Source organism: Platalea leucorodia (genome assembly GCF_965183815.1).
Source record: "Platalea leucorodia genome assembly, chromosome: 7".
In the NCBI taxonomy this organism is placed as follows: domain Eukaryota; kingdom Metazoa; phylum Chordata; class Aves; order Pelecaniformes; family Threskiornithidae; genus Platalea; species Platalea leucorodia.
The window spans coordinates 42,491,660-42,519,515 of NC_138829.1; the positions used below are offsets into that span (position 1 = coordinate 42,491,660).

At 39.0% G+C, this 27,856-nt stretch overlaps 1 protein-coding gene across 2 annotated transcripts; it reads left to right on the forward strand.

Moving 5' to 3' along the window:
• VPS39 (VPS39 subunit of HOPS complex) lies at positions 1 to 27,842 on the forward strand. 2 transcript variants are annotated; one of them, XM_082317525.1, is made up of 25 exons: positions 1 to 163; positions 1,813 to 1,878; positions 3,204 to 3,268; positions 4,092 to 4,134; positions 5,180 to 5,274; positions 6,501 to 6,596; positions 7,231 to 7,323; positions 8,887 to 9,070; positions 9,616 to 9,736; positions 10,108 to 10,228; positions 10,788 to 10,917; positions 12,074 to 12,216; positions 13,075 to 13,218; positions 13,786 to 13,927; positions 14,225 to 14,311; positions 18,315 to 18,388; positions 18,787 to 18,885; positions 19,144 to 19,261; positions 19,739 to 19,867; positions 20,338 to 20,440; positions 21,374 to 21,419; positions 22,033 to 22,182; positions 22,339 to 22,473; positions 23,083 to 23,174; positions 24,315 to 27,842. In XM_082317525.1, the coding sequence occupies exons 1-25, from the start codon at positions 91 to 93 to the stop codon at positions 24,388 to 24,390; spliced, it is 2,625 nt and encodes an 874-aa protein (XP_082173651.1). In that variant the 5' UTR covers positions 1 to 90; the 3' UTR covers positions 24,391 to 27,842. The 2 variants fall into 2 exon arrangements, with proteins under 2 accessions (XP_082173651.1, XP_082173650.1); XM_082317524.1 differs by having other exon boundaries at positions 6,498 to 6,596; positions 24,315 to 27,841.
• The last annotated feature ends 14 nt before the right edge of the window (positions 27,843 to 27,856 follow it).

A 27,856-nucleotide genomic window follows, 5' to 3' on the forward strand; every position in this document is an offset into this window, starting at 1 on the left:
CGCCGCCGCGCCCGTGGGGAGCCTCCCGCGGCGCCTGCCTCTCCCCGGTCGGCGGGCGCTGTGGCAGCGGGGCCCGGAGGAGCCGCCGCCATGCACGACGCCTTCGAGCATGTACCGATCCTGGAGAAGCTGCCGCTGCAGATCGACTGCCTGGCGGCCTGGGGTGAGCCGGGGACCGCGGCGCTGCCGCCCCGCGCCGCAGCCCGGGCCGCTCCCCTCCCTTATGCCGGGCGGCCGGGACGCCCTGTCAGCTGTTGTTGCGGCCTGCCGCGCCCTGCCCTGCGGTGGGCCGGGGGCGGCCGCGGCGCTCGGCCCCCGGCCGGCTGTACCCGGGCTGGCCCGGCCGCCGCGCAGGCCTGGGCGTGCGGGGAGCGTTTCCCCGTGGTTTGGCTCGTTGCGTTGGCTTCGGCGCCTGCAGCGGGGGGGAGGCTGTGGGGGAGGCTGCCCAGAGCTGGAACCGTGGGTCGGCTGGTTTCTTGCTAAAAAGTGTTCCCTGTGTTTTGGCTAAAACTTATTTTGGAAAGCCAGTGGTATGTTCAAGTCTTAAGTTTAGAGTCTGTTTGCATGCATTAATGGTATATAAATGTAAGTTACATTTTTGGGCGTACTTGACAGTCGAGATTTTGGTCAGGTGATTGCACCAGCTGTCATAATGATAAGGCTTGATAAAGCTTTTCAAACTGCTTGAGCAGTTTCCATCAGATGTACTGCCATAGCACAAAATTGGTAATTAAAAAAAACTTCAGACACTGTGGAACTGTGACCCCTTTAATCTGTCTTAAGAACAAAATTATAGCCTGAATTAATTAATGCCACGTTTAAACATGGGTTGTTTATGCTAGAGTTATATAGTAGAGAAGATGTGAAGAAAATTTATTCCTGCGTTGAGGCTTTTATCTTTTATCTCTTTGAAAGCATTTATTTTGCTGAAGTAGAAAAAAGCCTAAACCCACAGGCATGTGACAGTATGGTTGTGTAAAAAGAGGTGTAATTCTGTCTCTACAGCTTTTCCAATGGTGGAAAAAAGGTCTTGCAGGAAACAAGATTTTATTAAAATACTTGTATCTTTGATAATGAGGGAGTATTAGATGTAGAAAGAAATATTTGTGTATGCTTTTTTCCTATATGATTTTCAGCAAGGAGGAAGAACTTCAGTCATATTTCATGACCCAACAAAGATTCTGTACCTTTTGTATGCTATAAATGCTGTAAATAGGAAGAGTCTGAAACTTTGCTACAGAGTTTGTGTATAAAAAGGTTCTCTCTTGTAAATCTTAAATGACTGTTGGTTGTCCAAGCAATTCAAATGCCATTTAAGCAAAGCTGCCACTGTCCTTCCAGGCATAGCTGACTATTTCAGAAAGTTCTTATAAAAACTTGCCTATTTCAAAAAAAAAAAAAAAATCAAACCCACATAGAACTCCTTGTTTTTATTCCTGACAGTTCTTCCCATTTGGTAGCACTGTTCCTTTCTGGGAGATAGTAATGTCTGAAGTATAGTTTAATGCCTCTTTTGATTGCACAGAAGATGCAATGGTTTGCTTCTTTACCTTTGTATAAACAAGTGGGATGTGATGTCTAGGCCGTACTCTCTGTTTTACTGCTTGATCTTTGACCATCCTCTCCCGAGAATGAAAGCTACTTCCGAGCACTTCCACCAGAGAGGTGATAGGAGACATGCGTGTAGTTGCCACAGAAAGTCTTCTTTGGCATTTGAAACAAGTTCCCAAGTGTTCTGATAAATGCATCTTGGCTGGGAAGGGCAGTCTTTGTTGAAACTAATTAGACTCTTTTTCTCCCCTGTCTCTGTAGAGGAGTGGCTCCTTGTTGGTACCAAACAAGGGCATCTTCTGCTTTACAGGATCAAGAAAGACATAGGTAAGTTGATTTTAAGAATGACACAAAAAGTTGATTACGTTATTTTTATTTCCTGCACTTTAGGAGGTTGTAGTGATGTTAACACAAGAATGTTTAATTGCTGATTTTTTTCCTACGTAGTTTAATGAATATTTGTGGGGGATCTTTGGTGAAAGTGTATGTACCATTTATCAGATGTGCAAGAAAGGTAGCAAGTAGAATCAGCCTTTTTTCTGTTTTAAAGTATGTTTTGTATCAGGCCTCCATATGTTTGAATTTATAGCAAGTTAGTGTAATTTTTGTGAATTCAGTGTGGACAGTGGTGCAACGTACTAGTTGCCAGATGTTCGATGTTTGTCTTCTGTTAATGAAGGACTGGATTAGTGAAAGAGCAACTTTATTCAGTGCATCCATGAGCATCAAGGGATGGGGAAGATGGATTCCTCCTAACTAGTTCTGTCACGTATTTACTCTTCTTCCTGCCTCTTTGACAGTCATAAGTGTTCATAGTCTGTTCTGGAGATGCCACAAATAGAACTATTCTATTTTTGGTTTAGTTAAAATCGATTTTCACTAAACAGATTTGTATTTTGCATTATCTTCTATTATGTGCAAACTGATGTTATTGAACGCAGTAATGTAGTGTGGGACAGGAAAGGAAAAAAACAAACATCTGTTTCTAAGTTCATCAGCTCTTGGAAAGATGTTCATTTGTAGCTACTTGGATTCTAGAGACTGAATTCAGCTTGCTTTTTCTGAAACTTGTAGGCCTTCTATTCCAATCAGAACATGCTAGTCTCAAGTTGCTAGTGTCTTATCTCACGTGGTAAATTTCTCCCCCTTTTTTGCATCAATGCCAGGAGAGGTTATGTCATCAGAAAGTGTCTGTAAGTCTTTATCCCTAAAACTCCTTTTAAACCCCTGTGGTGTAGTGTTTATTCCTTGTCTACTTTGCAGTGATGTGCTCCCTAGCAATTTAAATTGCTGATATTTGATTGGTGTGGATAAAGTCTTTATGGGTATCTTTGTATGTCTGGGTTTCAAAATACTTAAATATAATTCTTGTAACTTAAAATTCCAGCAAGGCAAAAATGTAACTATTGATGAAGTCCTCAGATGGGTACAAGAAGTGTAGTTTAAATTTTCACCTGACTATGTAGAAGACCTTCTGATGCATTTAGCTATTAAGTAAAAGATAGCACAGATATGTTAGAAAGTCATTCTTCTAGTGTTAAGTGGCCAAGTTTGCTTTCATAATTCTTTGTAATCTATTTAGAGTAAGATATATTCAGCCATAAATTTAAGGGCAACTTCAGTTTACGTACTCTCTCAAATCTTTTTGGTAGGTTGCAACAGGTTTGAAGTGACGCTAGAGAAATCCAACAAGAACTTCTCAAAAAAGATTCAGCAGGTAGGAAGTACCATTTTCTTGATGTGGGGACAGTTTTCCAGTGTTTTCAGCTAAGAAATGAATATCAAACGTACTTCTGGAATCTCTGCTAAGCTTAACAAAAAAGTTTCCTCAAAACTATAGATTCTTCTAGAGGCGGCACAGCCTGGTGTTTTTGCCCACTCTTCCCATAACAGGAATAAGCTTGGTTTGGTTAAAAGCAGAAAGTAAAGAATTGGAACTTACAGGTTTTTTTTGGCTTTTACGGAAATGCTGTTGTTCACAGTAAATCTTCAGCTGCTCTGAAAATGTTTGTAAAAATGGTGGTAAAACACTAACAGACTGTAATATATAATTTGATTCTGATAAAATGCTATAGGAACGTGAATGTAATTCCTCATATTTGGAATTTAGAACTAAACTAACTGATTATCTACTGCCAGTCTTACTACTGTTTTTTGGGCTGGTTTTTTTTTTTTTTTTTGAGAACTTTGGCTCATTGCTTTCCTGAGTATCAATATAAGCACTTACCTCAAAGATTATGTAGCCTCTTTGAGCAACACGGTCTATATCCTTTAGAAGTGACTATACTAGTCACATACCACTTATTATAACATTTTTTTTTTACCAGGTTGGGTTGCAAACTGTATGTGCTAGCTTGTAAAAACTGGGTGTAAGTGAAAGGGGTTGCAATAGCTGGAGGAAGGTTGTGCATAGATAGCTGCCTTGCTGTTTTCATTATTTTGAGAGTATCTAAGATGCATTTTCTTTGACTATCTATAATCGAGCCTTGTTCAGAGGTTTAGTTTGTGAATGGAGTCACTAATAAAATTCTTTCTTTCAGATTCATGTCGTTTCTCAGTTTAAAATTCTGGTCAGTCTATTAGGTAAGTGAAGAAAATGTTTTAATATTTAATGAGCTCTTCTTGATGCAGTTACTTGGCTGAATGTGGCATCCTTTCCACACACATGCATAGTAGTCTAGTTGTTGAAAAGTCATTCTGTTAGATTTAGGCTTTTTCACTTTGCAGAGGAAGCATTATGCAGCATAGATGAGAAGCAGCTTTGCTTGTTGTAAGCCAGCTTGGAGAACAAAGTATTACTGCTAAGTTTTGTGATTAAAAATGAAAAAATAAATACGTGCACTGAAGTGTGCGTGTGTGTGTGTATATAGTTTGTCTGTGTTGGCACGTGTATATAGATACATTCATACATGCATGTGTATGAGTGTGCACTGTATGATAGGGGCTAAAACTTCTGTCCAAACTTATTTGATGTATGAAACTTACTGTTGATGTGTTACACCAAATTCAGTTTACATGCAGATGGTGATCTTCTACCATCTTGTGGAAGATCTAAGTTTGCTTGTCTCTGGCTGTATTTGTTTGACCTTATGATCTTCCTATGTCTTTTTTGCTTATGTTGCTACTCCCTTCTTTATGATCTCCAAGTCCCGGCTCTTCCGACTCCAGCATGCATAGATTTCTGCTGCCTGCGTCCTCGTGCGTACAAAAACTTGGCCACAGCACCCTCCATTTGCAACCGTTCACTTTCCGCTAATTTCAGGAGCCAGTTCAAAATGGTCTATGTTCATACAGTCTTCCATCATGAACTTGCTCTGCTCTGGCCTGCTTGCTGTCCGTTATACTCCCACTTCCTCCGTTTGGTTAGGAACTGTTGTTCTCAGTTCCTTCATGTAATTTTACCAACACTGGTGGTGTCATCTTTTCTGCATTTATTGTCTTCTATTGGTATATGCCTTAGCACTTACTTTTCAGCTTTTGGGAAAATATTCCTTTTCCTTTCTTGCAGCTCTTAGTTTCACAGGTTCTTCTTTTTATGTAAACATAAAATGTGATAACTTATTTGAATTAGCAATGAGCTCTACATGTATTAAATATTGAATAATAATTGGAATTTTGTTTAAAACAGAAAATAACATTTATGTCCATGACCTGTTGACATTTCAACAAATCACCACGGTTTCCAAGGCAAAAGGTGCATCTCTCTTCACTTGTGATCTTCAGGTAAGAGGAGGAACAGAATGGCACAGATGTCCTTACTCTTTGTAATAAGGTTAACTTTTTTTATGTTGCTGTATAGATTAGCTTTGTTAATTTTGTGTTACATGCAAGTTTCTTGGGTTCTAGTGCTTTTTAAAATTAGTACCTACTGGATGTTGAACAACAAATTTTAATGTAGTCACCTTATTTTTCTTCCTGTGCTTCATAAGATATCTTCCTGTGCCTGTTGTGATTGTAGCCTTTAACCTCCTGATACAAAACTTCAAGGCATTTTTATCCTGTAGTAACTTTGACTGTCCTTTTTTTGAAAGGTCCTCTACAAAAGCTATTCCCTTTGCTTAAAATGCCAGGGTACTAGCTCATAGTGGTTCTCTTCACCAAGCATTTCCATCAATGTTTTTGTCACATTTTTGTTGCTGTTAAACTGTATTGACCCAAGGAGTTCCATGGCAGTTGTGGTAGATTCAGACCATAAAATGGCTCCATAAGGTACAGCAATCCTCTGTTCATATGCTGTGATTTATTAAGTGACTTATTTCTATCCAAGTGAGTTTTTCAGCCTGCCGACGTCATTCAGAAACCTTATTCATAACCAGAAGAGATGGCTTAGTGCTCTTGATCACTTTTTATCTCTTCGCCCCATGGAAGCTTACTATTAAATATTTTCTAATAAGTACTTAGGGTTTTTTGGGTGTTAAAACTAGTGATGTCTTTCAAAGCACCTTTAAATCTGGTCATTCCAAAGTGCCTTATTGTTTTGTGTGTACAGGCACTTGCTTTGCTAGTATTTCTTGTCAGGAAACTTTTACAATAGGCTAGAATATTAAACAGCTATTAATGTTTTTATCTGTCAGTATAATGCATTTTTTGCATTGTTGCATTTGCTCCCCTCTCCTATACTGCATCGAGTTCAAGCTATTTATCCTAGTCTTCAGGGCTAGGCTGATAGCTCTCTACTTATCTTCTGTTTGCGTGTGTGTGTATGTCTTTGGTGCTCTTTTTTTATTTCCTCAGTGTCACAATCCCTGCCAAAGTTCATTTTTAAGTATCCCGCCCCCCTTCTGTCTGTGTTTCCTTGTTTAGGGAATGCCCTTCTGGCATGGATGAACAAAGCTGCTCCTCAGCTGACAGCTTTGCTTCAGGCTGAGGATTCTTTTCACCTTGTATTATCTTACTTGCCTCTTAGTTTATGAGTGCCTATGAGTTAGGCCTGTCTATTTTCACAGCAGTCAGATACAGGAGAAGAGGTGCTGAGAATGTGCGTGGCAGTGCGGAAGAAGCTACAACTTTATTTTTGGAAGGACAGAGAGTTCCATGAACTACAGGTGAGTTGTGTTGTTTCTGTAGTCTAGTGTGCCGTGGCAGGGAGTGTAGTTGCTCTTTACTGCTTGCTATGCAGTCCCTATTACTCAGAGGCACTCCTGACTTTCAGAGCAGACTCCTGCTGGTTCTGCAGTTTGCTGCTTCATTGAACAATGAAGCAGCAAATAAAAGTGAAAATGCATGGTTGAAATCATAATTAGTGGCATTAATACAGTTTCATAAATTAAATCAAAGGCTGTGTTCTATATTTTAATATTCTGGTTGTAGTACACTTATAAGTCAGTGAAATGCATTAGCATGCAGTCTCTATAAATGTATGCCTAACAATAACACTATGGAAGTTGGTCCACTTCTACCCAAAGTTTTCCAGGTATGTTGTTAAGTCAGAAGGTAGTTACTGACAACAAGCACAGAGAACTGCACTTGTGAATACCAGAATGGTAAAAATAACCAATGGAAATGGGTAGAGAATTTTTCAGCTAGGCTGCTCTTCTAGGAAGTTACCAGCTAATTCAGAGCACACCTCTTTACTGTGCATGAATGTAGCCGTTCACAGGACTGCCTGTTACACTCTGTGTTGCCAGATTTGACTTCTGCTTTTCTCTTGTAACAGCTGTTTTAACCTGTTTTCCTCAGGGGGACTTCAGTGTACCTGATGTACCCAAGTCCATGGCCTGGTGTGAAAACTCCATCTGTGTAGGCTTCAAGAGGGACTATTACCTGATACGCGTAAGACTGGGGTTTGGAATACAGTGTTTAAGAAGACTTGGGTAGCAGTAGACATTATGGAGCTTGCTCCTGTGCTCAGGGATTTAGCTAACAAACGTTTATGAAAAACAGCATCTGGTACTCTTGCTATATGTGGTTTTGGAAAGGGCAGTCTAAGTCTGTCCTTTTAAACTGATGTTTTGTCAGGAAGTGATGATCTGTTTATTGCTGTTGAAACCAATGTTTGAAGCTCTTGCAGAAAAAAGGCATCAGAAAAGATATGTTTTTGTTTGGCAGCAGCCTATGTAAACTCAGTTTGCATCTTATTTAATATATTAAGAAAGGAGATAGCTCTAAAAGGGGAAAAAAGACGAAGAATATCTCCTTTTGTAGCAGACAGTGGAGCTTAACCATTTTTTCTTTTTTTGATTCTACTGTAGTCATTTCAGTTTGAAAGTCTGTAAACTTACTGTCACTAATTTCGTATTACAGTGTCCACTTATGCTTCATTTGACAGCTATGTTTGATTCTCTTTTCTCCCTTTACAATTGGCTTCTGCTGATATTACAGGAAAATGAGATGAAGAAGAGGTGCACCACACATACGTACGTGTATGTACGTGGGTGGTAACAGTGATCTGTAGTCAACAGGAAAACTGCACAGTAATTTTTACAGTCACTTCAAACTGACACTGCTCACAAAAGAAGTGATGCCTTTTTGCAGCCCTCTCCTAGGTGTTGATTCCTGCCCTTCTAGTGATACGAGTAGTTGTGCAGCTGCTCAAGCAGAGTGGGGACTTGCTGTCCAAGTATCTGCTTTGGGTTGACTCTGGTGCTTGACAGACCCATCCTTGAATGGCTTCATTTCACTAAATAGGCAGAAAAAATGAACATGTTTTTATGGTATTGTTTTTTGCTGGCTAGCTGTTGATTTATAAGAATGCTTGAGCTGTAACACAGGGGAAGCAGCAGGAACATGTAGCTGGAGTTGAAGGTTTCTCTGTTTTGGTGGCAGTGAGTTGTGAGATCAGGTCATGAAACAGCTCTTTGGTGGATTTTTTTGTTTGTTTTTAGCGGGGTGGGTTCAGTTCTCTGGACAGCATGTGGCCACAAGAATGAGTGGCTAGGGCAGGGAAAAAGGCTAGGCAGGTTGCTTGGCTTCTAGTTTGTTTTTTATGTGGCAATGCTCACTGATGCCAGAATAAAACCATGTTAAAGTTTTGACCTAAATGAAATCCTCTGGTTACACTAAGAAGTGTTTGGACACTTTAACTGATGTTGCTACTGTGTTATGCGTTTTATAAACCTGTATGAACTATGTGCTCAGCTGCTGTTACAGTAACAGGAATACATCATCTCTGACACAAAAGTATTAATTCTTTATTTCCAAATGATGTATAAGCAAGATAAACGATGATATGCAGAAAATGTTATTGCTACTCTTTAAAATTGCACTTGTCCTGTTAGTGATTAGCCTGGGTTGTAAATTCCTCAGGGGGGTTTTTGGCTTTGGTCTTATGCAGCTTTGAAATTAAGGTTATTTTGAAAAACATGGGTTTATTTTAAATATTCTTTATTATCCTAGGTGGATGGAAAAGGATCCATCAAAGAACTGTTTCCCACAGGGAAGCAGCTGGAACCATTGGTAGCTCCTGTAGCAGATGGAAAAGTTGCGGTTGGCCAAGATGATCTAACAGTTGTGCTCAATGAAGAAGGGATCTGTACTCAGAAATGTGCCTTGAATTGGACAGATATTCCTATAGCCATGGGTGAGAATTAGCAGTAATTTTTAAAAATTTGCTTTTTTTACTCCTTTGTATATGACAAAGTCGTTAAGTTCTCGGTATTTAGAAACTAGCTGGATTTGGAGTGTGACAGTTTCTAAAGTATTTCAAGTTGTACTCTGAGTGTGGAAGGTTTCATGTGTTTTTATTTTTGTTTCTTCCTCGTCTTTGCTTCTAGTCTGTATGCCTATGTCCTCCTCAGAAAATAGGCATATTGCATATCTTTTATAAAAGGACAAGATTTGAAATGGAATGTAGTGTGTTAAAGCACTGTAGTTCTTCTGGGCACCTGAGTGCCACAGAAATTCCTTATGTTGAAAGATGAACAAAAAGCCTGGTAGTAGTCTATTAGCAAATTGCTGTCAGTGTTGGGCATTGAGTTTTGTTTTTAATAAGCAAAAATGGGACACATTTCAAGGGGTGGGGGTGGGGGGGCGGGAATTGAAGAGAAGCCTTACTTTAAGTCATGGCTTGTTTCAAGGCATACTTGAGAACAATCAACTTATATTTTTCACTTGTTTCACTAACAGAACACCAGCCTCCCTATATCATTGCTGTTCTGCCAAGGTATGTGGAGATCCGCACTTTTGAACCCCGGCTGCTGGTACAGAGTATCGAGCTGCAGAGACCACGCTTCATCACGTCTGGAGGGTATTGAATATAACTGATTATTACTATTGTTGGCCTGCCTGAGTGTATGGTAGCACTCTGAAAAACTGGGAGAGGAAGAGCTTTTCTAACTCACTCAGCTTAAAAAGTAGCATTGAAGCAGTCCATTGTTTTTTATGAACAGGCGGGTGGAGGCCATACCTTGAGGAGTAAATGATAGAGTTGAGTGTCTTTGGGAATTTCTGATCACTGGAAATAAATTCTTCTTCTTTCTGCTTTGCAATATTGCTTAAGTTGCCCTTGTATTTGATTGATCCATGTGTGTATTAACCAGGATTGGGTTTTTTTGATTAGGGTATTGCTCCTTCCTCAGTGCTGGAACTTAGTAACTGACCTTTTTGTCTTGTTTACAGCACAAATATTATATATGTGGCAAGTAATCACTTTGTTTGGCGGCTCATTCCGGTGTCCATAGCCACACAGATCCAGCAGCTTCTGCAGGACAAGCAGTTTGAGTTGGCTTTGCAGTTGGCAGTAAGTACTCAGAAACCTTTGGGTTTGCAGTGGATGTCTGACTTCAGACTGCTTGTAAACAGTTTTGCTTGGAGTTGTGTGTTTTGTTTTGTCAGATGACCAGGATTTTTTTTGTAATGGCCCTCGGTATTCCTCCTGAAACATAGTAATTTCTTAGAGATGCTGATGCAGTACGTTTAGTTATATTGCTATTACTGTTTTAGGATTTTCTGGCTTCTGGAAACTTCCCTGGAACTGCATTAAAATGAATTAATTGCATTTTGTATTGCTAACTTGAAAAAAAATTTTTGAAAAGTCAAATGAGTGAAGAGATAGTTGCTGTGATAAAGCAAGTATATAGATAACCAGAGGTAGCTTTCAAACCCTCCAGGTTATCTCAGTGACACAATAAGCATAGCATCTAAGAATCACCATCAGCGGTGTTCACTTTGGAAGATTATCCTTTTTCTTCTTCTTACTCTCTCCAAAGCATAACACTCCTGTTATTTCTGTAGGGTGTTTTATTATCATTTACGAGGCCCAAGAGTTTTTAAATGTTCGTTAATTTATATGTGTGTAGGAAATGAAAGATGATTCAGACAGTGAGAAGCGACAACAAATTCACCACATAAAAAACCTCTTTGCCTTCAACCTCTTCTGCCAGAAGCGCTTTGATGAATCCATGCAAGTTTTTGCCAAGCTTGGTACAGGTAAATGCTTGGGTTGGCATTGAGGTGCCTGGGTTAGGAGGAATGAAGTGAAGCTCATGGACTATTGTGTGGTAATTTTTGTTTGTTCTCTGTTTTGTTTTTGTTTTAAAACGGGTGTCTTGTGCAGACCAGTCCCTGTAAATGGCAAATAGCCTAGACAGCTCCTTAGGGTTTTTTTTGTGAAACTGGCAATAGTACTTAATTAACTTCAGTCAGTGAGTTAAATCATGAATTTGCCCTTTGTGCAGAATATATTTGTATTGTAGGCTATTTTACAGTGTGCATAGTGTGTACACAGACCCTTGAAGTTGAGGGTTTCAGCAACTGCCAAAAGCGCGCTGCTAGCTTGGAATGAAAAATAAGGAACATCTGTAGATTTGCTAAATCCTTGGACTTTGACCAAACTGAAGACCTTTAACCCTGTTTCCTGTTTAATGGACCAAGCTACTGAAGCCAGGAAACTTCTGTGGTTTTGGAAGTCAGAATAGCCTCTGATGCTATTCCTCTGGTTTGTACTAGGATTAGTGGAAGAACACCTGACTGTACCATAGAATAGTGCTTAAGACTGAGATTCTTTTATTGGTGACAGCACATCCCTTGTGCATTTAAACCTAGAACTTGTTTTGATGACACTTAACTTCATATTTACTTTGGAAAACTACAATGAAAGAAAAGAACTGAGAACTCAAAATACTTTGAACTTAAATTAGAGGGAGGTAATTTTGAATTTGCTTAAGCTCTATGAAAATGGGTGCTCATTAGTTACAGATGGTGCTATTCACTTCTTGTTTCAAAAGCACAGTAAATCTTCTCTTAAAACATTGCTTGTTCCTAGAAATCTTGTCCTACTGTCAGAGTTAATGCTGGGATTCTGCAAGAAGAGCAGTAAGAGGATTATAATAATGGCTTGTCCTCCAGGTGTGCCAAGCGCACAGTTTGGAACTTTTTGTGCTTGGACTTTGAAACAGTCTTTCTCTTGTTTCTTGTTTTAGCTTCTTTTCTGTAATAAACAAATTCTGTTATCTGGAACCCTGTGGACATACAAGTTGACTACAACAGCTCTCTTGGAAAGGGGTTGCTCAAAGGTTACATATATTTAAGAGTCTGCAAAAATAATGTTATGAATGGTTACTAATACTAGTTATTTTTTGCTTAGATCCCACTCATGTGATGGGTCTGTATCCTGACCTCCTGCCCACAGATTACAGGAAACAGCTACAGTATCCCAACCCTCTGCCCGGGCTCTCTGGGGCAGAGCTGGAGAAGGCACATTTAGCTCTGATAGACTACCTAACTCAAGTGAGTGCTCCTATATCTGTTTTTAGAGCAGGGTTATTCAGTTCTGGCATATTTTGTAGGTGAACTTTGATGTGCAGGAAGCAGTACGCCTACTCCAGCTCTGTTATGCTAGCGTTAATGGGCTGTCTTCATGGTTGGAAACTATGAGAAAGCAGGGGAACTGGAAGATGTGAGGTGCCCCACAGATATGTGGGAGGCATCACATGTGACTTTTGTGAGGACTGTACAAAACTTACTCATGGACCAGACTTGAACCATGAGTCCAGTATTTTATTTCTAGTAGCCTTCTGAAGAGGGCTTGAGCTCTTGATCTTTTGCTTTTGTTTCGTGACTATTGTGGAGGGCACTCTATCCAGGAGACACATCAAAAGCATGCATTAAAAGGTTGAACAGGAGGTAATGGGTACTGTAACTTCCTGTCTTCTTTATTTTGTTGTAACTAGAATCTGAATTGTTCTGTTGCCATTCTTACTAGATTAAAAGGAAGCTTGTGTCTGAAGGAGGATAATTTTTTTTTGTGCCTAGTAGTTCAAAACCTTCTCCAAATGTTTTAAATGTCTCCTGACTTCTAAAATGTCTCTGTTCAGGTTAACTGAGTTTCCTTCTGACTATTTTCTCAAGACTCTGGACATCTTGCAAAACTATAAATTTGCAAAACAAATGTATGCACCTGAATGTGGTTCAAAAGGTGATGTGTTGAATAGTTAGTAACAATAAAAATTCTTTAGGAAACAGTTGATAAAATGAGTTATTAAATTGGTTTAATTTAGTCTTTTTACTTGGTGGATTATATTTTCTGAGGTGGGATGGAGAAATCCATGGCCTTTTCCTGTTAAAATTTCATTTAATGTCCTGCAGAAAAGAAGTCAGCTGGTGAAGAAGCTAAATGATTCTGACCATCAGTCCAGTACCTCACCACTCATGGAAGGAACACCCACAATCAAATCCAAAAAGAAGCTGCTACAAATCATTGATACCACCCTGTTAAAGTGTTACCTCCATGTGAGTTTCTGCCTGACCTAGAGGCCTTTCTTCTACCATGCAAGCTCTGCTGGAATTTCAGGCTGAAATGTTTGAGAAGGAGGATAAGGCGCTACTTCAGAAATTCTCACACAACTGTCTGTCTTTGGTCTAAAAATGATCTGTGAAACTTCAGTGTTAGCTAGTTTGCTCACTGGTCAGGAAGTAGCTTCATGGGAAAAAGCAGATGTGTCTGTTTCTGGTCGCTGCCTCTGTCAAAAGAATATGGCCTTGCCTGTGTATATTGAAGTTCTAATGAATGCTTCTCATGTTGCCTTGTACTGTTAAATGCAGGCAAGTATGATCTTTGCTGTCAATGATGTTTTTGAAAGCTGACCTCTATTCTGGAAGGGGGGGGGTAAGTCTGATATACTGTTTTCTTTCTGTGCCAACAAATTAGGGAGATGAAGATGGGCCTTGATCTAAGATGTTACTGTCACTTCTTATGCTATAAGACTTTTTTTTTTTTCCCTCTTCTGTCCCAACTCATGTTTTGTACTATAAGCTTAGGAGGTGCATGTGTTTAAGGTGCTCCCTTTTTGCTTGCAGACAAATGTAGCACTGGTGGCACCATTGCTACGTCTGGAGAACAATCACTGCCATATTGAGGAGAGCGAGCATGTACTAAAGAAGGCACACAAATATAGTGAGCTGATAATACTGTATGAGAAGAAAGGTCTGCATGAGAAAGGTAGGTGTGAGGTTGGGGTGGGGAGAGGAGAAGGGATAGGAGCATGTATTCCTAGTATTGAGTTTTAACTTGTCTTCAGTGAGCCGGCAATATTCTGAGAGTTTCTGGGTCTGTCTTGTTGGTTTCTGCGTCTGTCAAATTGGTCTTTGTTCCTGTTACCCATTTGGCCTGTGTATTTAAAACAAAACTTGTGTTTTGCCTCCAGTAGCAGAACAGGAGAAAATGCACTTTTTTGTGGCTCAAGTTGGAGTGGTATTTGTGGTTACAAAGGAATGAACCTTTTTGTTTTTCTGAAAGCATTACAGGTACTGGTGGATCAGTCAAAGAAAGCCAACTCACCTTTGAAGGGTCACGAGAGGACAGTGCAATATCTGCAGCATTTGGGTGAGTGTGAAGGAGAGCATCGTTTTTGTGAAGGCGTTACTGTTGTTGGGCTTAGCGGTTATTATACTGTTCAGCAACTTGCTAGAGACTTACCAGGCCGAAGGCTATCCTTGTCATATTGTATGGTTTCTTGCATAATGCAAACTTTGAGGATTAGTTCATGAGCATCTTGTTGAAACTTGACTATCTTACTGGAAAACATTCCTTATTTCTGATAAAAATTTCCATTGGTAGAAAATATGCCATATTATTTTTAATTTTCTTCCAGTGATGATTTACCATAACTGTCAAAATGGGAGTCTAACTTCTGGGTTAGGCTTTCCGGCTGAAAGTCTAAATTCCAGTTTCTGGGTCTTGTAGCATCTTTCCTGAGATGAAGAATCCTAGATGAAGTTTTTTTCTTCTCTGTATAGGTAGATCTAGGTTATGACTTAACAGTTGCAGTTGCTGGTCACAGCATCATGGTAGGAACTTGCTTTGTTGGCTATTCGTTGTGAACTCCCAAGACCTTTTTTGGTTTTGCTACTGTTGAGAATAGTCCCCTCACATCCAGTAATATTATTTATTTCTAAATGCACAACTCTTTTTAAACGTATCACACTACTATTTTGATAGTGAGTAGTTTATAAGGGCAATACCTTTGTTCATCTCCTAGTCTTACACTGTTGTCAAAGTTTGATTATTATTTTTTTTTTTCCTATAATTACTTCTTTTAAGAACTCCTGCTGGCTTCTGTTAGCAACATGTTTGTTCAATGATAATCCATTGCTTACAATGACATTGAGACCTTTCCCGTTTGTGCGATGTCTCTCTTACACTTATTCATTGGTGTCATTTGGTAATGCCACTCATCTTAGAGAAGTGTAGGTATGTTATATTCAGCATACAGCTTTACAAAACAGACTTCTAATCTTATTTAAAAAATAATTCTGTTATCTTGATAAATTCATCTCGATTGACCTATGTCAGCTGTTCATTTGTTTTACCTGGGATTGATGATGTTTAAGACCTATAATTATCCAAGTTGTCTAGAATACTTTTCTAAAATCTTGGCAGCTTGCTAAATTTCTTTTAGTCTTCTGGAGCTTCTCTGGTGTTTCAGGACCTCCTGAGTGTCGTGGTTTAACCCCAGCCAGCAACTAAGCACCATGCAGCTGCTCGCTCACTCCCCACCAGTGGGATGGGGGAGAGAATCGGAAGGGTAAAAGGGAGGAAACTCGTGGGTTGAGATAAGAACAGTTTAATAATTGAAGCAAAATAAATTAGAACAGTTAAATAGGCAAAGCAAAAACCGTGCACGCAAACAAAACAAAACAAGGAATTCATTCACTACTTCCCATCGGCAGGCAGGTGTTCAGCCATCTCCAGGAAAGCAGGGCTCCATCACGCGTAACGGTTACTTGGGAAGACAAACGCCATCACGCCCAATGTCCCCCTCCTTCCCCCTTCTTCCCCCAGCTTATATACTGAGCATGACGTCATATGGTATGGAATAGCCCTTGGGCCAGTCTGGGCCAGCCCTCCCCTTGGCTGTGCCCCCTCCCAGCTTCTTGTGCCCCCGGCAGAGCAGGGGAAGCTGAAAGAGTCCTTGACCAGTGTGAGCGCCACTTAGCACCTATTCAGAGACAGCTTAGCACTACTTAGCAAGAACCAAAGCATCAGTGTATCATCGACATTGTTCTCATCCTAAACCCAAAACACAGCCCCATACCGGCTACCAAGAAGAAAATTAACTCTATCCCAGCTGAAACCAGGACACTGAGAATCAGTTTTCCTGTATGCTTCTTGCATAGCTCTTTAAAACCGATAAAGAATATTTGGATCTCTTCCCTTCAGAGTAATGAAATACAGTGGAAACAATCTAGAAAGTTAGCTATTGCTAATAAATGGAATGTTTTATGCTAGGGTCACTTGCAGCTTTCCCACCCCCTCCAATAAACAGCAGAAATGTAATACTCTGTGTGTGTGTTTTTAACTGCACTACCCCTTCTGCCTTGATTAATTGATAAGTGTCATTTCTGGGAGTCCCTTAAGTAAGATGATAAAAGCATTTCAGACTATGGGGTTTCTACAGATGTTTCCCTCTGCTGCCCCTTTGGTGAGGCTTCTGTAGTTATGAACTTCTAATCTAAGTAATAATTGATTTTTTAATTTTTTTTTTTTTTTTAATTTTAATTATGTGGGATGTATTTTTAGTTGCTTTCACTATACATTCTGAGTGAAGTAGAAACTCTTCTTTGGTCATCTCTTGTCTACAGGTTTTTGGGCATTTAATGCGATGTTCTTAAATAGTTCTCAGGTAATTATAGAAAACTTTTTCCAGGCTTGTAGCTGAGGTCTTAAGTCATCAAGTATGTATTGCTGATTTGGGTTTGATACTTGCCGTGTATCCACAGAGTAAGCATTTATTGTTTACTGCATCTTGGCAAATATTAATTGTTAATTCTGTGATTGGCCATGCCCATCAAAAATATGCTTTATCTGTGCAGAGTTAGCCACAGGAGAATGATGTATTTGATTGGGTGGTAGGTAGTGTTCTGTATTACAGTATTCCTTATCTGTTAAAATAGTGTTATGCAGAACTTCTTCCTCTTAAGGCTCATCTTTAAATTAGGGATTTGTTGCTGAGAAAGTTTAGAAATTCAGTGTCTGCTTTAATTCTAGCAGCACAAAACATCCTTGCCTGTGATCTTCAGTGTAAATCCCTGTGCAGCTGAATGTTATGTGCTGAGGGAGCCAGTTGTTTTGTTTTGTTGTGTGATGTGTGGCCTTTTAGTGTTCTGATCTATAGGCTTTGGTAGTTGTTTGATGAGTTCCTCCTCTTCTTCTGCCATCTTGAATGTTTTGAGTAGGTTGTAACTTCTTGTTTGATTTGGTCATGATTTCAGCAAAGGCAACTTGATCGGTGCTTTGGAAAGGAGCTATTTTATTAATTATCTCACACTTGCTCATAAGGAGTTAGACGTTCTCTTCTCTGTCTCTTGTTCTACAGGAGAACTTAATCCCATGATTTGTCCTGTCCTATATTTAAATTTTCTCAGTGATGCTAGCAAACCCATTACCATACAATGCCCTGTTAATTCAGAAAGTTAATTGAAGTTCAGCAAAATTCAGACCCGTGACCTTAGTGCCATTTGGCAAGTCACTGTTTTGTTTCTGAAACTTTGAAATTGGCTGTATTTTAATTGTTTTACTTCATAGCACTCATCTTCTGGTTTTGAAAATACTGCTACTGTGAAGATGCTGCTTGTTTTAAATATTTAAAAAGTAACTTACTCCTGATGATGATGTGGGATGAAGAAAAGCAAACAATGACTGCCTTTTTTTAGGGTTGGTGTAGGTTTCCGTTTCTTGTATAGTTGTGTTGTTGCGTTGTTTGGGCAGTAAATGCCTCAGTGGGTTCTCATCAGGAGGGTGAGGGGGGGGAAGTCATGTTTTCTTAACATGTTTTGTAAACTTTGTGAACTTTGTCAACTGAAAGTATTCTTTTAAAGAGTCAGGTCCTGAATTTTCTTAAAAGCTGAAGTTATTACCTGTCATGTAGTTTCTATGCCAATTACTTCAGTACTGTGATGCTTTACTACTTGTTATGAAGTATTTGACCCTTTGCTATAGAAGTCGTTAGACTGGCAGGCTGGAAATGGACTGAAGGAAATTACGCAAGTGGAAGTGCAGTCTTTTTCTACCCTAATAAAAACAAATTGTAAGGGAAAACTTTTGGAATGGGACTAAGACAACCAAGTTTGGTTTTGGTCTGAATTGTTTACATTTGGTGGCACTTAGTATTTGAGTTTATTCTTGTTCTTTTTTAAAATCATGTTTGCGAAGTACAGAAATTGTGGCTCTAGCCTGGAATGTATGATTTCCTTAAGCAGGGGGGAAAAACCAAACTGGATTCTTCCTGTAAATTAAGCTTTGCTGGCTCTGAAAGCATCTGCTTGTGTTCTGAGCAGATAGATCTTTAGGATTGTAACATTGAGCACTGCTACTTTTTGTATTCCAGGCACAGAGAACTTGCACTTGGTGTTTTCCTACTCTGTCTGGGTGCTAAGAGATTTTCCTGAAGATGGACTCAAGGTAAGTGTGGTTGAAACAGGCACCTTGCCATTGAGATTCTTAGTGCAGTGTATGGAATTGGGAGAACTCAATGTAAGAAGCTGTGTATTAATGCTAAATCCAATTAAATACATAATTTATATTTTCTGTGTTCAGCGCCGTGGTAAGATTAGCAGTAGATAGAGCAGGACAGCCTTTCAGTTTTTCTCATGCTTTTCCATTCCTGGAATACCTTATCTTTGTAATAAGTAGCTAGGAACCTTTGATACAACATTTAATGTTATTGATGTCATGCTTTTTGCACAAGAGCCTGATTGAATATTTAAATACCAAATGTTAATTTGCCTTTCTTATCCCCCCCCCCCCCCCCCCCCCAAAAAAAAAAATCACCAGTCTGTGAATAAATTTTTGTTTAACAGATATTTACAGAAGACCTCCCTGAAGTGGAAGCTTTGCCACGAGACAAAGTGCTCAGTTTCTTGATAGAAAATTTTAAAAGCTTGACTATTCCTTACCTGGTAAGAACTCAATCTGTACTAGTGCATTACGTTCAGTACAACATGTTACATGTAAGGCTTTAGTTCTCCAGGCTTTGGAGCCTGATGCTGTCTCAGAGAATGCTTGCTTTGCCATAAGTTGTTCAAAGAAAAAATAATTAAAATATATGAAATCCTGAAGTCAAGCTTGGTAAAGGCAAGCGTGGAACTGTTGCTTGTTTATAACAAATTACGTCCCAGAGGAGGTTTCTGTAACTGAACCTGAACGTGTATTTACAGGAACACATCATTCATGTCTGGGAAGAAACTGGTGCAGACTTTCACAACTGTCTGATCCAGCTATACTGTGAGAAAGTGCAGGGCTTAATGAAAGAATATCTCAGTTCTTTCCCTGCAGGTATGTTTAGTTTTTTCTGGTGGGAAGACCAGGGGCATGGGACAGCACAGGGGAGCCTTCATAGTGTATTGCTGTAAGACTTCCCGCTTCATATCCAGAAGATATCCCAAGTGATGAAGGAACTGGAACAATAAAAGTTGTGGGTTTGTAGGGCAGTCTAGTTTATTGCCTCCCTAGAGATCGTAAGGGACCAAGTGACATTTTGTTCATGATTAAGTGTAATGGCAGCTACTGCTCTCTGAATTCTACACATTAAGGGTAGGGAAGGGTCTTGAATAACTGAGTCTATTGTTCAGCCACCCACTTGATGTGTTTTAGGGAGCTGAAGTAATTTGGCAGGTGCACCAGAATCCCAGCCCATGTAACAGTTTCATCAGCATTTGGTTTCTCCTCATAATGATTTGTTTATCTTCTTCTGTGTACTAGTATAGTGAAATAGTTGTCTTACCATAGCTTATGTTGTTTTCTTCCATATAGATAAAACTCCTGTGCCTGCTGGGGAGGAAGGAGGAGACTTGGGGGATTACCGGAAAAAGCTTCTACTTTTTCTGGAGAAGTCTAGCTGGTATGAACCTAGTCGACTAATTAGTGACTTCCCCTTTGATGGTGAGTTCAGTTTCCATAGGTTAACTAAACCCTAGCTTATGGCATTGTACAGCAAAACCTCCTCACTTACTGTAGAATCATGGTAACTAGAAACAAAGGATGGCTGTATCTGTAACTGTAGGCCACTGGTGTGTATACTAACTCTGCTTTTGCTGGCACAGTTGGGTTTACCAGTCTCTGCAGGATTCCTGTAACTGTTGGCCTAAGACCTTGCGGTATCTCCCATCACTTAAATATTTAGCCTAACTTTTCCATGAGCCTGAATTGCTCAACAGATCTGAAGTTTTTTATATCTTAAGGTTACTTAAGAATTCATAAAATGTTACTGAGACTAGTGTAAAGTGGACTTACAGTCTCAGTGTAACTTTAACCTGTGTTCAGACTATAATTTTTCTTAGTCTAGTCACTAATGGAGCTTATGTTGTCATTTCTCTGTGTAGCTATTGAGTAATCCTTCATGCTATCACTAGGTCTCCTAGAAGAACGTGCTCTGCTCTTGGGTCGTATGGGGAAGCATGAGCAAGCTCTGTTTATTTATGTTCATATTTTGAAGGACACCAACATGGCTGAAAAGTAAGAAATTTTTTTTTTTTTTTACTCACTGCCCTGTGGATAGGATGTGTGGTGAAATGTTGAAGTATGTGGACCATGAATGCTATAAGCTTTCAGGATATTCTGGGTTTCCATGTTTTCTTCACTTTTAGGCTCTTCCAGGTATCTGTTCATTACCATGATGATGCCGAACCCTTGAGGCTTACCTTTTCATGCTCTTCTGTCATTGCTCTTTAGAACAATATGACTGTCATCAATGAGTTGTTTGTTTCCACCTGTCCTTAGCTTGTGAACTTCTGTATGTTGTTTTGCTTCCTTTCTCTTTTGAGACACTCACTAGCCCAGATGCAAAGTTAAGCTCCTTCAGTTAGCAAAGTCCTCTCTAGTAAAGATATGGCATTTTGCTAGATGTATCATGTCAAGGAACCTTCTGAGCGAATCTAAAGTACTTAGGTGAAAATAGAATTAACTGATACTGGCAGGTATATCTGAACATTGCGGCCTGTTCAACATAGGTTCTTTTAAAACTAGTTTCAGCAAATGCCTGTTAGAGGACATTCAACCCTGGTATGCAGTGTACGCTAATAAACACCTTCTCTTTGTGATTCAGATACAGTAATTAGATAGGTCTACACATACATTTTTATGCTATGATGCGTTGATTGGAGCCATCTTTTTTCCTTTTTTACACAGCTGAATTAAATTTAGTTTCTGCATGAAAGCTTTTTAAGTTGATTGGAAGTGAGAGACTTGCACAAAACCTCCCTTTTTCTCAGCATTGTAATGCAGAGTAAATGGTGTAATTTTGTTGTGCAACTTGATTAATTGATCGGAATTGGATGTACGGTCACCTAATTTGGATGGCTTCAGTAATCAAAGCTTTTAAATGTTAATTTCTCATTCTCTGGGTTCCAAAACTGTCCCTGCATTTCACTTTATTCTTCTCTATTCTAGCTACTGCCATAAACATTATGACAGAAACAAAGATGGCAACAAAGATGTAAGTAGCTTCATCTTTGCAGTCTTTCTTTTCAGTAGATGTATTAGACTATTCATACCATGTTAGGGAGTTTAAAGTTTTTGCTCTGTATAGACTTTTTCAGAGTTTGTGTAGGTGGACAGGAACCTAGGTATAAGCTCTTGGAATTTAGGAATTACCAGATGATTGATTTTTTTTTTTTTTTAATTTGTTTTTTGTTGAGAATGTTACTGTATCACTGGAGTTGAGCATATATTCTGTAGCTAAAGTTGTAATGGAATTCAGAAGACAAAATACTGTGTGCATATTCCACGTACCTCTACAGAAAAGTTAATGTTAAAAAGCAGTGAAGTGTTGGTTTCTAAAGATTATGAATGAGTTATGTAAGATGAGGGAGCCATGATTAAAACTACTTTTATAGAAAATCTTTAGTATAGAATGCAAGTCTTTAAAGGCCTTGAACATCATTGATACCTTTCAGTTTTTGTTGTTTTAAGATAAGAGCTGTTTAAATGAGCACTTCAGAATTTTGAGTGGCATGGGTACAACTTACTAGTACCATTGCTGGGTTCTACCAGCACCGTCAATTGTGGATGCATGCAGGGTTTCAGAATTTTCCTTTTGTGTGCACCAGGTCTACCTGTCACTGCTCCGGATGTATCTGTCCCCACCTAGTGTTCATTGCCTGGGACCAATCAAGATGGAAGTGCTGGAGCCTCAAGCCAATCTGCAGGCTGCTCTGCAGGTTTTGGAACTACATCACAGCAAACTGGATACTACCAAGGTAAGAAAGACTTCTGAGTACTCAGTTTGTACTGTTGGCAGAAGGTACTGGAATAGGCAAGTGAGCAGACTGTAACAGTGTCAAGCTAAATGTGTCTATTCTATTTAGTTCTTTATTCCTTTTTAATTTTTCCTAACTAAGTATATTTTGCTCCAGGCAATAAACCTACTCCCAGCAAATACACAGATTAGTGAGATTCGGATCTTCTTAGAGAAAGTCCTTGAAGAAAATGCCCAGAAGAAAAGATTTAATCAAGTACTCAAGAATCTTCTCCATGCTGAGTTTCTGAGGGTAAGTACCTATCGCTGGTCATTTATGGGAGCAGTGTTTTAAAACCGATGTTCAGTATTACTGTTCCTTATACGGAATGTGTGTCCTCTAGATGGTGCTGTAGTGCACCTGATATTAGTAGGTGTGCACCAAGTAGGTTGAATGTCCCTTTATCGGGAGATGGCAAGTACATTCATTTTAGTTTGGATGAGGTGTGTGCTTTTGGTGTGAGTCTCTGGACTCACTGTGCTCTGGTGTGCATTGCAGGATGATCTCAAAGAGCATGGACTGGATTTCTTTCAAATAAACTGAACCAGATGATGCACTTCAATAGCTCACCTGAACATCCCTTAGTGGTTAGAATACCTCAGTCTGTGGACCACACCAGCTGAAAGTAAAATCCTGCAAGTCATATAGTGTGGGTGTTGGGCGTTAAATACCACCTGCTCTGCTCTACAGACCTGCTTCTTTTGTGCTGTGCAACTTGCTAATGTGGATATAGCCACTGAAAACTAAACATTGTGACAGGTTTCCGTTTCACCAGACTAGAAGGGAACTGCGGTGTGGCATTGCTTTTTGAGCAAGTTTTTTTTTTTTTTTTTTTTTTTTTTCTTCTCAATTCTTCTACAGGTCCAGGAGGAGCGAATCTTGCATCAGCAAGTGAAATGCATTATTACAGAGGAGAAGGTGTGCGCTGTATGTAAAAAGAAGATAGGTAACAGGTGAGAGAGAATGTGTCTTAAAGCTTGGGAAACTGAATCAAATATGAATCTTGTACACTTAAGCTAAGAACGTTGCAAAACTTGGAATGTGTCACAGAACAACAGTATGAGGGTGACATTTGAAGAGTGTTTGAATTGGAAATTACATCACTCAACTGGGTGGCTGGGAAAACATCAGAGCTTTAGTCAGTGAATTTTATTGCAAGAGTTTAATCCTGCTTTCAACAAAAGAGAATAAAATCCCTTCAGAAACTCGTAAGACTTCTTACTTCACAACTCTAGAAGGCAGAAAATAACTTACACTGAATTTGGAAAATTTTCTAAGAGCACTGCGTACTACCTGCTTCTTAACTAGAATTAAGAAGGATGATATAAAGAATCTTAAACTAAGATACATGTGTAATAGTTTTCTATATCTGATGGCTTTGTGGTTCCCTGGCTGATTTACATTTTGTAGCCTAATTATCTTAGGATGTCTAAAAGTAGAACTAATTCACTTGATACCTGGATGCCAATAACTTCTCTTCTACTATTCCTAGTAGGTAATTATGGGTTAGTATAGAATGCAAATTTTATTTGCACTTTTTCCTCTTTGAACTCCAGTGAAATGCCACGTGACTAGCTTGTTCATTGTTTCTTTTGTTGATGTGAACACTTCTGAGATATCAGGAGCATTCACAATGATAGGGAAAAGTTCTTTTCCCAAAATATTTTAATGAACGTAGGTATAAATATACTTACTGCTGTGCATATTCAGTTCTTTGCTGTTAATGTGTTAAATTTGCGTATGCAGTGTTGTTTTAGTTGTCTAGGATTTTTCCAATGCTGTTAAGTTCAACGAAGTTTTGAAGGTCAGTCATGTCAGTACGTCACCCAGTCTTTAATTTGTTACCAGTGACTTCCAAGTAGTGTGCCTATAGAAATGAAAATAGATAATATTTTTTAAAATGATACTCTTACAAAATCCATAGACTTCTTTTGTCTGATTTTCTCAAGAATATATTCAGGCTGTAATTTATACAGCAAAGTGTAATTTTCATGTAAGCATCTTTTTCTGATTCTGACACAACTTGGAAGTTCTTGTTTCAATAGGGAAAACTGTATTGACAGTTGATTTTTTTGTGTTCTGTCTCTTTACAGTGCATTTGCTCGATACCCTAATGCAATAGTTGTGCATTATTTCTGCTCCAAAGAAGTCAACACATTGGACACCTGACCTTGTCATGGTTAATAATCCCAACATTCATATGAAATTCAGAACTGACGACTTAAGAAGTTGATGGCTCTGAGATTTTTGAGGCGTGTTGCTAGGTTCTCTTATACTGGGTAGAAGTCAATTGTAACTGTGGACTGACTGTACCTCTCTGGCAATATTGATTTACTAGAAAATGACTTTAACCATATTATTATAGTGCTGGCAACTACACTGAACCTCTCAGTACTCAGATGAAGAATAGAAACTGATTTTTGTAGTGAGTTTTGTATTGCACTCCAACGTTGCAAATGAGTTGTTAGACAACTGTTTGGCATTCACCACAAGTCAAGTTTTACTATAAAACTTACCTCCATAGAGTGACAACATTGTGATTTGGCCTTGTATGTAAATAGTTCTTTCAAAAAAGATAATTCCTTTAAAGTCTTTGCAGCTGTATCAGTGTTGCATGGAGATCACCACGTGTTTGGCATAGAGGAGGCTTCTGTGCCTATTTCTAGACCTAGAAAATATAATTTTACTTTCATCTCAGTAATGGGAATGTTTAAACGCTGGCCAAAGGAATCCTTTTCTTGATATTCAGTGTTATTACCTGACCTTCTGATAAGCAGAAGTTCCACAGGAGGTAGTCAATCAAACAGTAGATACCACTAGTAAGCATTTTTTTTTCTTTTTACTTTAGTTTGAGAGCTGTAAATTGAATTAACTTGTGTGTTGTTTGCACTGAATATGTTCACTCTCAGCATGAGTGGAAGCTCAGAGACTATGGTAAGAAGTTCACATCTGCACTCATACCAAAAAACAAAGAACACTCTGTAAAGCAGCTTCTGAAGGGAAGTGAACTATAGTTATTGCTTGAGCTTCTAGTCTACACTTGAGATTTCTGTATATAAAGTTCTTTGGTCTCTGGTTCACTTTCCAGCATCGAAGTAAAATCCGGACTATTTCAACATCTTTCTATTTTAAAGAACTGTGTTCTGCTCAGGCTGGTACTGTTCTTAAGTTACTCTTGGGCCAGAAGTCTTAACTACAAAAACTAGATTGTACCATACTCCTTGTAGGCTGTAATATTTTTGTCTAACTTATTTTTCCACAAACTTTAATCTATAGCAGATTGGTATGAGGGATATTAAAAGGTTTGGTGCAGAAAGAATCTGTGCAGTGATAATGAAAAGGCAGCAGTAGCAAATAACCCAATAGCTGGATATCTGGCTCCCAACATGCTGGTCTAGCAGTACTTACAAATGTGTAATTATTAAATAGTATGGCATATAACTACCAGATATCGCCTCTTAACAAACAAGTAGATGAATAAAGCCTGTCTGCCTAAGGTGTAATTGGATCTCACTTAACATTAGAGCTTTACTTAGGCCATTATGTGAGTGTTTTTTAGGAACAGATCTGCTGTAAGCTGATGAGTCCTAATTCACTTTCATTTGCCAGTGTTCAGAGTTTCCCTTGATAACTGTTTGTTTTTCCCTTTCTGCACGTGTTTGTATTTCTTGTTTGTATGCCATGCATTCTTAGGGATTTCTTGGTCCAGTGTTTTGCTACTTCTGTACTTGGATGTTTTGGCTGATATTGCTACTGATGTCTTTCTGCAGAGGCTGGGTAGAGGGAATCTGTGGTGTTAAAGTTTTTAACTTTGTATTTCTTCTATTTGAAGAAGAGACCCTAAAAATACTTACTGGATTTGCACATTCTGTATAGATCTTTATATACTAGTTCAGGTACAGAGGGAAGATGGTTTGGGAGAGTTGTGTTTACAGGTCATTGAGAATGAAACAAGGGTATTTAAAAAGGCCCTATATTCTTTGTATACAGATATAACAATATTGCTCTGATTTTTACCTAGCTTATGTTTAATACTGTTAGTCTGATTTTTATTTACCTTCATTATCTGCTACCAGGAGAGCTGTATTTACATATGAGGATCTTCATTGTGCTCTTACTTTCACGGCTAAGGTTGTGCCTCTGTTCACCTCCATTGCATACCTTTTACGAAGACGTGGTTTGTGATGTAATTTTTTTTGTTGGTTCTTATAACGTGGTTTGGGTTTACTAACCGTACAGCAGGTTTATCTAAAGCAATAGATTGTAATAAATATCGTGAACCAGTGTGTGTTTCAGTCATTGTGCAGTTAAGCTTCTCTGGGCTGCTGTAAATGTTTTTACATATTACTTCTCACTTTCTCCTGGAAGTCAGACCCAGTGCAGGGGCTCCCAGTATCACTCCCGCTTTAATATGCACAACTCAAATGAGGCTATGTCATGTGAGAGCTGTCATCACTTCTCAACTTCAGTTTTTAGATCTACAGGTTTATAGTATGCTTGTGAATGTTCTCAATACCCTCCTAAAACCACTTTTGTATTCTCTCTTTGAAGAATGTTTTTCAAAGTCTTATACCATTAAATATGTACTTAATAGAGAACACTAAAATTACTGACAATTTTTTTTGAGTGGTGATATGCTGTTTCCAGGTGGGGAGGGATGTTGAGCTCTGTGTGACCAAATCAGGAAATGTTTATGTTCCCAGGTTTGCAGTTGCTTGAGTTGTAGGTCATAGACTAGTCTAGTGTTGGAAGTAGAATATGGATCCTCATTTTTCCCATGCTATAGAAATGGAAGATACCAGCACTGAAGAAGAGTCTTGTGTCCGTGTCAGACAACTGGGTAGATTGGTATTTCTGGAGAAAACCAACGCACCAAAAAACCCCCCAAACCAAAACCTTGATAGCATCCTTTGGAATCTTCATCTCTTCTCATTATCCAGCTGCAAGTCACTGCATCTCAGCTCTTCTGTCAGTGCTGCTAATGGGAGCAAAAGCGGTCCCTTGCAATGTCTGTGCACATTTTAAGTACTACATAGTATAGTTGGTGATGGTGTCATTTGTTCGTGCTTGCTTACATAAAAATAACTGGATGAAATGTAGATACACATCTACCTTTATCAGTATGAGGATGCTAATCCAAGCAGAAGTAAAATTATCACGTGTGAGGCCATCTTTGTTGCCTCATGTTTTGATGCCGTTTTACTTGCTCATTTTCTTAATCTGCTAGGAAATGGCAAAAGCAAGTTACTTCTCTTTGGATATTGAGTTGGCTGTCAACAGTGTCTGTAGATAGCTAAAACTGCACACAAACACTTTGCTAATGGATGATCTGTCGACTATGAAACAAAGCTTAAGCAGATGTTCTAAAGAGCTTTCACTTGAGAGAAAAATTCAAGAGAAATTCTATAAACATGAGATCCTTGTGCTGAGAGTTCATTGGAAGAGGACAGAACTTCAGGAGAAGACAGGTAAGCCTGATTTTAAGTGCAATTGGGCACTCACAAGATAAAATACAGGTTTTATATACGGCCTGTAATAAACTGTTGAGAATAATTATGATTTCTCCATGTTACCTTACTGTGTGAGGCTGCCTCCATTTTCATGTAATTTATGGTCATGAGCTATATTAGATTAA